This window comes from Ixodes scapularis, unplaced genomic scaffold (assembly GCF_016920785.2).
Source record: "Ixodes scapularis isolate PalLabHiFi unplaced genomic scaffold, ASM1692078v2 PGA_scaffold0__279_contigs__length_252992795, whole genome shotgun sequence".
NCBI classification, from domain to species: Eukaryota; Metazoa; Arthropoda; class Arachnida; order Ixodida; family Ixodidae; genus Ixodes; species Ixodes scapularis.
Genome location: NW_024609835.1, coordinates 107,463,399 through 107,476,182, shown reverse-complemented (window position 1 = coordinate 107,476,182; position 12,784 = coordinate 107,463,399). Strand labels below are relative to the sequence as shown.

The 12,784-nt window shown below is 48.3% G+C and overlaps 1 protein-coding gene across 1 annotated transcript; it reads left to right on the top strand.

The window, feature by feature from the left end:
* Nucleotides 1-9,659: 9,659 nt before the first annotated feature.
* Nucleotides 9,660-10,358, top strand: LOC120840217 (the record flags this gene model as incomplete). The annotated part of the gene is made up of 2 exons (XM_040210628.2): nucleotides 9,660-9,959; nucleotides 9,995-10,358. Coding segments are annotated over exons 1-2 (648 nt in total), but the record flags the coding sequence as incomplete, so codon positions are not given.
* Nucleotides 10,359-12,784: the final 2,426 nt, after the last annotated feature.

Sequence of the window (12,784 nt, the reverse complement as noted above, 5' to 3'; positions counted from 1 at the left end):
CGCACACCAGCTCGGAGCACGTGGAGCGAAAGCTCGCGCTGCAGAACCCAGGGATCCTGGGTTCGAGCCCACCCCTGCCCGTTTCGATCTGGATGAGCATCGTACCGGCGTGCGGTCGTGTATCACTACTGCGTGATGCACGTTAAAGACCCCAGGCTAGCGGCTGTACCGCACTGGCTAAATTTCTCATCTACAGTGGGTAACAATGTCGCCATGTTCTGGCAGACTAAACTCCTGCTGTATAAACAACTAACGACTAATTTGTTTTGTTTGTTCACTTGTCACTCATTCTTATGTCCATTTATGCGACGAACCACCCAAGCGACGGTCGCAAAGGGGTAAAAATGTTCTATTTCTTCGTGGCTGCCACGACCATCCGAGAATCACCTGACGTTCACTTGTAAGAATGGCTTATAAGCCGTGTCAATTTTTTATCACGCGTTTAACATTTAACGTTTAATATTTAACTTAAGTCCAAAAACTGAGAAAATGTGGGCTGAACAAGTAATGCTTTATAAGATTCAAAGAAAACAAAAAACTATTTCACATCATTTTGAGCAGAAAACATGAGCACACGTAGATCAGGCAAGGAAAAAGTTGTAATAGTTTACAGCACGGCATTGAAATAATGGCTACAATGTGCAGCGCATACATGGTTACAATATGCAGCGCATTATCCTCTTGAGGGTAAACCATCTGAAACCTACAAGCTCACAACAATACATTTAACCAACAGCTGCTTTCTGACAACCAGGGAAGTCTCGCCTGAGCTGGGTATTCGAAGGGAAAGACCCATGGTTCCACAGGGGGCGTATCTGGTTCACGCAGACATTCAGGGTGTTTTTGTTTTATTCTTTACAGAAATTTACATATTTTACACACACAAAAAAAGGATGTGGCAGATATGTGGATGCCGTCTTTGGTTATATCTGTAGGGCTCGGTGGACAATGAATGGGTGAATAACCGTTGCAATGTTTAATAATGAACCAAGATCTGTTAGCTAACTTGTTTATTAACGGCTTAATTGGCCATGGTGCAATTGCAGTTTTAAAAGGAGTCATTATTAAAAACAAACACAGTTTCGACAATTCGCGAAAAAGCAACGAGGTTCGCAAAATTAATAGTAAAAGTTTGCCTTTCTTCGCTTGATTCAGAAACCGCGTTATGAAAATAATACGTAGAATAGTAACTTAGTCGTCTTGATGTGTGGCGCCGGCGAGTCCAGCGAAGAAACGCTGTCGAGTTAGCGACGAGGGGACAGAAACAACTGCGTCATTCTTCTACGCATCAATATCAGCACAACCTCGTTCGCGCTTTCAGCGCTCAGTTTGTTTAATTAAGTGAAGAAAGGCAAAAGTTTAGCGATGAATATCTCAGGACAGAACGAGCGGGTTGGTAGAGATAATTAAGCTTGAGGAAGAAACGAAAATGGACGGACAAACACAACAAAAACGAGCGCCTTGTTACTTTCGCTCAAAGCTCGTTGTTTGTTCGCGAACTTTTTAAATTAGGTTGGCCTTTAATGATGGCTCCCTTTAAAGCTGCAATTGCAACATGTCCCATCAAACATTTCATTAACCCTTTGCCTACCGAAAAAATTAAAAAAAAAAAAAAAGATTTGAAAATACCGATTTTTTTTACGTGCCCTATACTCTGTTTTACCTTGTGTTGTACCGCAGGAAAGGCTACAAGCGCGAGCTCCTTGCTCTAGGGCACATCTCGGCGGCACGAGCTCCCGTGCACCAAGGGCAGCTGCCAACGCTATGAACTCGCGCTCCTAGCTTTCGCTACATGCTCCGCTCAAAGAGAAAAAAGAAAAAAAGAAAAAAAAGGCGGGCTGCGCGAGCCGCATAACTCGACTTCAGCGCCGCCATGAACTGTCAATACACGCGCCCTCACGAGCTCCCGTTGCCGAGCCGCTCCGGTCCCAACACTACCCAAGTATTCTAGTACACTGTAGTGGTATCACGCATCGACGAGCGGCGAGCGTAGAAAGGTCCCGCGTGTACGCGGCGGCGCTGCAGTCGAGGATCCGACCGGTTCCGAGCGTTCCGAAGGCCTTCGGCGAGCAGCTTTGGCTTGCGGTTTGGCCTAGAGCCACTCTATATGGCAGCGTAGCTGCCAGAGTAGCGAGACGACGGAAAATGATCTAGATGCACGACGTCAGAAGCGCTGATAGTGATCTCCATTTTGGGCCTGGGAGGTTGCCATGGTAACCATGCTTGTAGCGACGCCGGGCGGCGACCTTTGTAGTCTAGTTGATATCTCCATTCGTTCATCGAAAAGTGGTATAAGAGGCTTGGCATCATGGTACGGCAAGAACCTCTGGAGGAACGGTGCCTGTTTTTTTCTGAAAAGTGAGACGATTTGCAGCCTGGGGACTGTCGGGCAACGAGAGATATCGTACGTGCACGGACAAGGCGAGTGGTTTTCGGCGCCGCCGGGACGGCGGCCGCTTCGTGGGACGAACGTACCGTCCTATTCGGACTTCGCTCCGATGTAACAAAATCCGATTACGCCGGCCAGGATAAGACGATTGGCTCGGGACATAACTGCTGCTCGACTGCCCCATAGTGAGCGAGTATATGTTTAGCATCATACTTCTTCAAGACCCGATCATCCCTTCAAGATGAGATTTTCTCACCGACTGGTGAGGCGCGACGTCGACGGGGTTCAACCAAGAAGGACGGCATGGCATGGTGGTCTCTAGGGAATCGTTGACGCCATCAAAAGGTGTTCTTGCTATAAGGTGTTCTTGCCGACAGGCCTTATATATCCTTATAAGGATATAAGGTGTTCTTGCCGACAGGCCAAATGGTCGTTCGGAAGTTTACCGGCATTCAAAAAGTCAGTATTTTTATCTGGTGTAGCACACATATCCGTGTTAAAGGGGCCACAAAATTATTTTTAAACTTCTTCTTCCTTACCTGTAATCCTCAACTCAAAAGAGAACTGTGAAATCACGCAGTCGTGACATGCAAGGGCACCGGTGCGACGACCCCAAGCTTTCACCGTGCTTTTTAAGCACACCGTAGAACTTGGCATTCGCAAGTGATGATAAGTTTTGTCAGGTCACTCATTGGCCAGGAAAGCGAATTCAAATATCCATGGACGAATAGATTGCTGACGAGCGCATACATCGGAGTGACGCAGTTTTCGTGTCAAATGTGTGAGTTCGGGTCGGCTGACATCATTTTGGCCTTTGTAGGCATTGTAAAGAGGATATTTGGAACCAAGCACACTGACATTAAGAAGCACAAAACGGGCCCAGCTACAGAAAATAAATGTTTCACTCGTAAGAAGTAAACACGTCTGTAACTTGTTAATTACAAAGACGAACACACCTCTGAGCATCTAAGTTTAATAGTATGTGTTGATGCATTGTTATATAGCAGGACATTTTATATACGTCACTTGAGCAAATGCCAGTTTTTCACTTGAAAAACAAACCAAAAACCACTGCGATCAAATGAAAGCTATTGCAACGAAAGCAAGTTATATCAAAATCTTCAGAACTGCCAATTCGTAAAATTGGCGATTAGTAAAAAAGGTTAAAGATCGCAGGAGCTTTCTCGCTAAAAAATGCTGTGATTATTCGGTGACCCAGGGCTGAAACAATTTCCCCTAGGCCCTACACGCGCCGTATACCTTTCGTTATGATTCTCAGAAATTCAGGCTTTCAAAGGAAGCTAGAAAAATGCGAAAATTGTATCCTAAAAGCTATGTGGAGCGCAAGTTCGTCTGCTTCTTTTTGCAGGGGTTGTGGTGACGTCAGAACGCCGAGATCTGAGTGGCTCCGATTGAAGGCTAGTGGGCAGACCTAAAAGCAAGCTGCCTTGAGGTCTACCCACTATTCTTTATTCAGAAGCAATCAGAGCTCGGCGTTCTGACGTCACCACAACCCCTACTAAAAGAAGGAGACGAACTTGCGCTGCGCATATCGTAAAATCGTTGATTAGTATACTTGGGAGTTGTGTGAATATTTATACAGCGTGTAGTTGTTCAGCCATTTCAAAGTTGCGACAAGTCACTCGCTGTAGATGAGCAATTCAGCCAATGCAGTATAACCGCTAGCCTGAGGTCTATAGGTCCTTAACGTGCACCACGCAGTAGTGATACACAACCGCAGGCCGGTACGATGCTCATCCAAATCGAAACGGGCAGGGGTGGGGATTGAACCCAGGTTCCCTGATTGATTAGTACAAAACGTAAACATCTCAGGAGCTTCCTCGCTAAAAGTTTGTGATCATGCGGTTACCTGGGGCAAAAACTAATTCCCCAAGGCCCAACATGCGACGCATAGATTTCGCATCGATTCTCAGACACTTCAACGTTAAAATGAAGCTAAGAGAATGCGAAAATTGCATGCTAAATGTCTTATCGATCCTCAAACGCATCCGGAAACCCGAGCACTGCTAAGGCGACATTACTGATGCTGTCGCACAGGTGCTAATATCCAGAGCGATCTTGCACGGAAAGGGTATAAAGTATCATTCTTTGAGATCTTCACGTTATACCTACGTCAGAAAGCACGAAGAAGCCCTAAATCGTCGGCAAGCTGCGGCGCATCACGACTCCGCGCACCGAAAAAACTCGCAACCACCAGCTCTGGGCGCTGCCATCTTACCGATGACATCACAGCTCTTGAGAGGTCACGTGACGAGTCGTCACTCGGTTGCTACGGAAACCGAGCCAGCTCAGCTCGTTGCTATGGTACCGCGTGTGACCAATCGCGGTGAGAGGCGGCACAGGGAAAAGCGTGGCGCTACTCTGGCAGCTACGCTGCCATATCGAGTGGCTCTAGTTTGGCCCTTTGGCGGTATTGGCCTCGAGATCGACCTATACTCCGTTTCAAACATAGCGTGCAACGTAGTCAAAGCTAGCGTGCCGGTTTGCACAGCCGACCCCGACTACGTTCGCTCCACAAAATAGTGAGGCCACTGAAAAAAAAAAAAAAAAAAAAGTCGAAAAGTGTACATTTTTGTAGCTAGGAACTAATAGTGGCGTTATGATTTCGAGGGAATACCGATTCTTTTTCAATAAAAAGGAAAAGATAATGTAAACTACTCCAAATTATTTTCTGTTTTCGTTCGTGCGGCACTCGCTCTCGCTTCGGGTTTTCGGGTTGTGCGGCTGCCCCTGCCTCGCCGGTTTCGTGAAGATGGCGTCTTACGCGGGAAGCTTTCTTTTCCTGCTCGGATATTTTCGAAGATTCGTTGTGTGAAGATCTCGCAAAAGTGCAAGCAGGTGATCGCCAACGTGTACGCGAGTTCAAGAACGTGTTTCCCGGAGACGTCGGTCCGTGAGGTCCTTGAGACGGTCAGTAACGACACCGGAGTGTCTGGCAAGGTGGCGTCCCCGAAGCGAAGACCTCGCAACGTGAAAGTTCCGAGCACGCGGACAGTGTTGTGAACTGCCACCTGTTATTTCTGGTGTTGAAATCGGCCTTATGGCTTCAAAGTGAAACAAGCCTCAAGAAGGAACTGTGTCGGTGATGAATCGTGCCTACGGCTCCGTCTGCTTGCGGGACCTTAACGCAGGCGGTGCCCGTGATTGCATTCCGAAGCGTCTGGGTTCTTCTGCCTGCGGGACCGTAACCATGGTCGGCTCCGTCTGCCTGAGGCACCACATGCCCGTGCCTGTATTCCGAGGCCCCTGCTTTCCTCGAAAAGGAAACAACACTCGATCCTGATCTCGAGTGCCGTGTGTTGTGTACGCGTCTATTGTGAATCATTCCCGGTTCATGGGGGCGCCGGCACCAGAGCACCGAGATACTGCCGTCTGGATGACTTCTTCCATACACCGGCGAGTATTCTGCAGTGCGGTCCCCTAATCACAATATTCGTTATATAAAGGACCGTCCACCACACTCTCAAGGTACTCTCTGATTTTACGCTACCATGTAAATAAACGGCTTTAAATAGAAACGCCCTGGATCTCGACCGTTCTTCCGTTTTGACGAGGCCGGCGCAAGTTCGAGCGGAACACCAGCCCCTGGTCTACCTTCTTATAAATAAAAATCAACAAGAAAAGAGGAATTGAATTATGCACTTCCGCAATACGCACAATCTTGCACAAAAAATCGGTCGAGGAAAAAAAAAAAAAATCCTTTGCGCCCTAAGTGGATTCGAACTACCGCCACCGAGATGTCGGCATCGCCGGCATCGCCGGAGCAGCGCCTTGTACCGCTCGTCCACGAAATCTCGCGGAGTAACACAATTTTGTGTGTTTTTTCATGCGCACTACTTCAGTAGCTTTCCCAGCGTTGCACGCGATGTTTGAAACGGAGTATAGAGGTGGCGCTACGATCGCGCTATCATCATCATCAAAGCGGGGATAGGAGAGCGGCCGCTCTGGGCCGCCCCATAGGCTCTTCACGTTCGCGCGGGAGACGGCGTAGATTCTTGCGTTTATTTTGTCACATACTATCGGTGGGAAAACAATTCTAGCGGAAAAGGATGCGGTACTGTTCGGTGCTTCAGTGAAGATCGAATCGTGTTGCCAGCGTGCGGCCTAAATTTATATAATCGCTTCTGTGGGTGCGTCGTCTGCTCTAGGCAGACGTTGGAAAGCATGGATCACCACGACTGATGCCTGTCTCCGGCTGAACTGGAACATTTATGTTAAATATTTGTTTCTTTTAAAACGAATATATCGGTTCATTCACGTGGGAATTAAAAAAAAATTGCCAACCCACATAACATAATACTGGTACTGTGGGCTGGGAAATCGCACCCTCTATGCGTTTTTTTTTTTTAACTTCTAGTTTTTGCAGTTATATAAATATTTAGAATAAAGATAAGTTAGCGCTGTATTTAAAATTACCATGCTATTGAGTTCCTCCGCCCATTTAGTGTGCCATAGTGTGGGTACGTTTTTGGAGTCTAAACAAATCTACTGCGTTGCGATGAGGAGAGTGTGTCTCTTCTAGTTAAGATCTGCAAACTGCACAGTTGGCAGGACAACTGAAACAAGTGAAACAAACTGTTCTAATATATCTGCCGTGACTGTAGTAAAGGAGCGTAACCGAGCAACGCAGCAGTGTTCCTGTTATTAAATGCTTTTCACGGTAGTGTGGGTTCACCCACTTCAATATTCTTGGTGAGGGCCGCGGATGTTAAAAGGCTAATACTATATTTTTCTGGCTAAATAATCTTGTATTTAAACACAGTAGACTCTGCAACCCCAACAAACGACGCGCACCACGACACAGACAGCATCGGCCGCAGTGATACTCTTTTACTGATGAGGGCTAGCGACCTGCACGAGACTTTCCGATCACCCTCCGCCCTCACCTAACGTATATCGGGACTGGGCAGTTTATCGATTAACTTTCAGATTATTCAAGTAATGCTTTAATTGCAATTGCTTTCGCCGGTTAATTGGAGTCTTGCGCAGGCGAAAGTCAACAAGGCGTAAGAAATGCCCGCTTTAATATTTTTGACGTCTTTACTTATTTTGTGACATAGGCTTGCACGGTAAACAACTTCAGCGTGCTTGTCATTTTACCGAGGGTGATTATACTGTTTAAATAATAACTTTAAAAAATACTTCATTTTAAAAGGCTTCTCGTGTTCATATTTATGTAGGACTCACAACGTGAAGTTTAGAATGGGACTGCAATATGCCATTTATGACATAGTAAAACCAGTAAAACAATGTGTAGTTTCAACGTCTTTCACGCACTATGACCGGCAGAAAATCAACATACGGATTTATTGATTGATTAGTCTATAAGAGGATAGCGATCAGTCGGGTTAATTTTCTAATCAAACCGCAGACCCACTCAACATTCAATCCTTTATGAAAGCCACGGTTTGTGTGAAATAACAAAAATACGTGGGATCAGCGATTGCATACAAACCAACACACTAAGATTATGGAAGATTCCGACTTAATAATAATCGCTTTGCTGAATTTCTGCGCATTGGAAACAATACAACACAACCTTTAGTAAGAAGAAGCGGCAACAAAAACATAAAACATTTAATAAGGAATGTCAAGCTCAGCCTGAAACGGGCTTGCGTCGTCGAGATCCATGCTTCTGAGCGTGCGCCCGTAGCAGACGACGCACGGTGGCGACACGGTTCGATCTCGAGGCGAATAGCAGCGCGAAGTGGCTCCCGTTCTGAACTGATCTTTACCCCGTGTTTGCTGTCGTTTGTGGTCAATGAAGTGTCACGCCGAATTAGTGTTTAATCGCGCAGCAAATGCAATGCGAGCCGCCCTGGCTGCCCGCTTCATACAGCCTATCCAGAACATGCTTTAGTGGCGCCCTCTCGAGCCGTCGACACGGAGTCCGACAGCCGTGTCGGACGTTGCCATGCCGACAATTATCGCGTTCATTTAGGCTTAGAAATGCCCAGAATCGAAACACTATCTTAAAAATGCGCCGATGTCATTGCCCATGCTTTGCGGTTTAATTGAGGTAAGGCAAAGCGAAAGCTTCCTGCATCATTCGTTGCTGACTAACGCGCCCGATATTGCAACCACAACGACATATTATTCCCAAAGCGAGCGGCGCTCAATCGCTGGGGTGCCGCCATGTTTCCACGCATCCCTACCGAGCCAGTCACGTGATTTCAAAATCCCTCTCCTAGGCATGCGGCTAACTTTAGCCGCGGTTAGTGCTTCGAGCAAACGGGCCCTGGAAGTCAGAACCCAGCGGACATGCTGACGAGGGAAATTAGCGCCGAGACACTGATCGAAAGCGAACAGTGGTGGCAAGGGCCTGACGCCTGAGTGGCTTTCAACGGAACCTTGCAACTGGCCTAAGGGTCAGGTATTCTACGACAGCATCCCAGAGGTGCAAGATGAACGAAAGAAAGAACACCACGTGCTGCACACTGCGGAGGTGAAGGGGCCGGAGCTCCTAAATCTGAGCAGTTACAGTCGCATAATGAGACCCCTCAGGGTTACCGCCTGGATGTTTCGCTTCATCAAGAATAGTCGAAACAAGCGAGAACGGGCTGGGGGTCCACTTACTGCAGAGGAGCTCGAGCAAGCCGAGAATTACTGGATTGTGAAGGCTCAAGAAGCATACAGAGCGGAAATGGGCACCGCGGGTGGAACCCGAAGCACGAACAGCGAAACCGTGTTACTGAAGCCCTTTGTGGATGCGGATGGACGAGTGAGGGTCGGTGGGAGGCTTCGGAATGCACAGACCGATGTGACAGTCAGACATCCGCACTTATTACCGCCATCTCACCCCCTCACTGAACTTATTGTGAACGATGCGCACCGAAGGACGATGCACGGTGGTGTCCAAGATACCTTAAACGAAGTACGTGAACGCTACTGGGTACCACGTGTGCGTCAGCTCGCCAGGAAAGTATAATAAACCGTTGCAACGCCTGCCGGCGAGCAAGACAGGCCAGCCTCCGCACCGACCGCTCCGCTGCCGGAAGAGCGACCGGGCCGCCCCCTTCGAGGTGGTGGGAATTGACTTTGCTGGACCACTACTAGTGAAGGCTTCCCCGTCGGACCAAAAGGCCTACATCGCTCTGTTTACCTGCGCCGTTACACGAGCTGTGCACTTGGAACTCGTTTCCAACCTGACGACCGAGGCCTTCATTATGGCCTTTCAGCGGTTCACTGCACGTCGGGGACTACCGAGAGTCGTGTACACGGACAACGCCCTCACCTTAAAAAGGGCAGCAAAGGACTTGTGCGGCATGTGGGACGTGCTAAGGAACCCACACTTCCTGGACCACTGCTCACAAAATCGTATCAAGTGGAGGTTTATTGCCGAAAGAGCAGCGTGGTGGGGCGGTTTCTGGGAGAGGATGGTACAGACAGTGAAGCGGAGCCTACGAGTGATACTCGGAAAGAACAAGTTTGGATTCGAAGAAATGACGACCATACTACAAGAAGTTGAAGCCGTCGTAAATTCTCGACCCCTGGCTCCCGTTCACGACGCTCCACACGAGCAGGAGGCGTTGACGCCTGCGCACTTTTTTTTTTTTTTTTTTTTTTTTGGGGGGGGGGGGGGGGGGGGGGCGGCTGGCTGACGGCGCTCCCATCGACCAGCGTGGAGAACGTGCCAGTTTCGACGAGGGGGGACGACACCAGACGGTGGCGGCACCGACAAAGACTACTGAATCAGTTCTGGGGGAGGTGGCAAAAGGAGTACCTCCTGCAGCTCCGCTCAGCACACCGGGCAACAGAGACACGCACGAACGACCTGCGGGACGGGGATCTCGTCCTCGTCCATGAAAACAAAACGCCACGGCTCATGTGGAGCATGGGGCGGATAGAACAAGTTCAGCGGGGTCGGGACAACCACGTGCGTTCGTGTTTGGTGCGCCTGCCTGGTGGGGTTACACTTCGGCGTCCCGTCCAGCTCCTCTTCCCCCTTGAACTATCCCAGTGAACGAATTCTGCTCATCGCTGGGGGACCCGAGCCGACATCTCCAGCAGCCTGAGCGCGGCGATGGGGGCTGGGGTGAGGGCAAGACGGGAGGAGGAAAGCGCCGGACGGGCGAAGAGTCGAACAAAGGAACTCGAACGGACAAGATCGCGGCGACGTCGACTTGAACAGTGACCCCGAGAGCGAGCACAAGCGTCGCTGCGGTCGCCGCGCCCGGATTGGGTGAGGTGTACTGTGACGTCAGGGGGAGTACTCCGCTCCGCGATCTCGCATCGGCTCGCCTCCCAGCACCGGTTTCCTGGTTTGGCGTTGTGTGCCCCAAGCTCTTCGAGGAGCTGGACTTCGTTTACCTGGTGTGCGAGACGTTGAGTTAGGCCGGTATTGACGTGCTTCCGTACATTTTATAAGCCTCCTTGTCCCTTTTACCTTTAAAATTGGGTTACAAATCTCGAAAGCTTTCGGCGGAGACAATTCCGCCGATGAACCTCCCCGTCCGTCCACACGACACAAGGCAATCTTGCGAGGGGTCGGTGAAGCGATGGCGCAAGCGTTTCAGACGCTGGAATTCTGTTCCTTGCACGTTCATGATTTAAGACGATATTAGATCCCGCTTTCAAGGCATTTGAAGTGGCATTTATATCATGGGCCTTTGGGTAGTTGGCAAATTAGCTCGCGACCCTGACTCTGCGCTGCCACTCTGCATGCGCTGGTTCGCAGATGCTTTAAAGGCCATGCGTCTGATGATCTTGGAAGTGCTCGTGGAACAGGGTTGTTTTACATAAATGTAGCTTCTTCGCGAATTAATTATATAGTTTATACACGTATGCAGGCATATTTCTTAGAAGCTGCACAATTACTGGAAATTAGTTTGTATGGTAGCAGCAAAAACGGCCGAATCGCCCCCAGTTGTCTGTATGATATATATTGAACTGCCAAACTATGCACGGCAATAGTGCCGTAATATGGAATGTTTATACTTTTTCCTGACATTCTTTATTCCAGCCTATTCCAAGAATGCACCGTTTAGTCTGAATTGTCATTTCCAATTAAAAGAGGCACTGCTGCAGGTCCCCAAAAGCTTCCTCAGCCTCCAAACTCGCTACAGCTGGACTCTCTGACATCAGAGGAAAACAGGAGTAAAAGCAAGCATTCGAACGTCTGCCCAGTGGTAGATGCGGCACTAGCAGCAGAAAATGTGGAACCTCTGAAGGGCGGCAGTCTGCGTGAGAAAAGCTTCTGGTATTTTAGCTTCAGGACAATTCTATTTAAGTAAAATCTCAATTTTAGGGCTTAAGGGGCTAATAACGAGCTAGACACCTTCGCTTACGTTTGTTATACATTATTTGCGGGTTGATATAAACAAGTCCACAAATACCACCCGTGTAGTTCATTGAAATACTATCCGAATCCAGCAAAGGTCAAATGCAAGCAATGTATATAATAAATGTTCCTTTTTTTTTTTTTTTCTTTTCTTCTGCACTTGGGCTGTCTTACTTGTGATTCTTTCTTGATGGCCCAGACTGTATTTAACATGTTGCTCGAGCAGCATGCTGCTTTTCTGCTTCGGCGATCTTGTTTAAAAACAGATACAAAAAAAAAATAGTATACATAACCTGCCAATTCATTTTGACCATCAGCAGCATTTATTGTGCGAGGTGTAAATCTATAGTGATGCTCCTGCAATTGTGGCCATATTTCATTATTTTCATATACCAGCTGCGATTCATGCGTTCCCTGCCCTGTCAACCATGCTTAAAATGTTGGTTGAAGTTTCGCCTGTAGCTACAGGCCATACCTCAATAAAGGTTCATATAAAAATTTACACTTCCTACGAAAAACACGCCAAAAAAAATTAAATAGAAACGAGCGCGCCGTCAGCTAGCGCCGGAAAGGCCACAGGGCGAGCGGGCCGAGTCGGGGAAAAATTCTCTCCTCGCCGTGACGTCACCCCGGTTCGCCGTAAGGGGGCGCCACGCGAACTTCTCGGGGCTAATAGCATATTTCTGTAATCGAGTTGATCTAATATAGTTATTTTTGTTTAATTGTGAATTCCTTTAATTAGCATGGAACCGCGCACAGCCTCTGCCACAAAGCTAAATAGTGGCTCTAGACCGCTCGATACACGGGCCTCGTGCACTGGCGCACTTGACGCTACTTGGAAGACAAACGCAAAAGTAATAATTGGGGTTGTGTGGATATTTATACAGCGTGTAGTCGGTCAGTCAATTCACAGTTGCGACGAGTCACTCGCTGTAGGTGAGAAATTTTGCCAGTGCAATACCACCTTGACTTGCATCACGCAATAGTGATACATGACAGCACGCCGATCCGATGCTCATCCAGATTGAAAGGGGCGGGGGCGGGGGATTGAATCCACGATGGCTTTACAGTGCGAGCTTTCGCTACACGTGCTG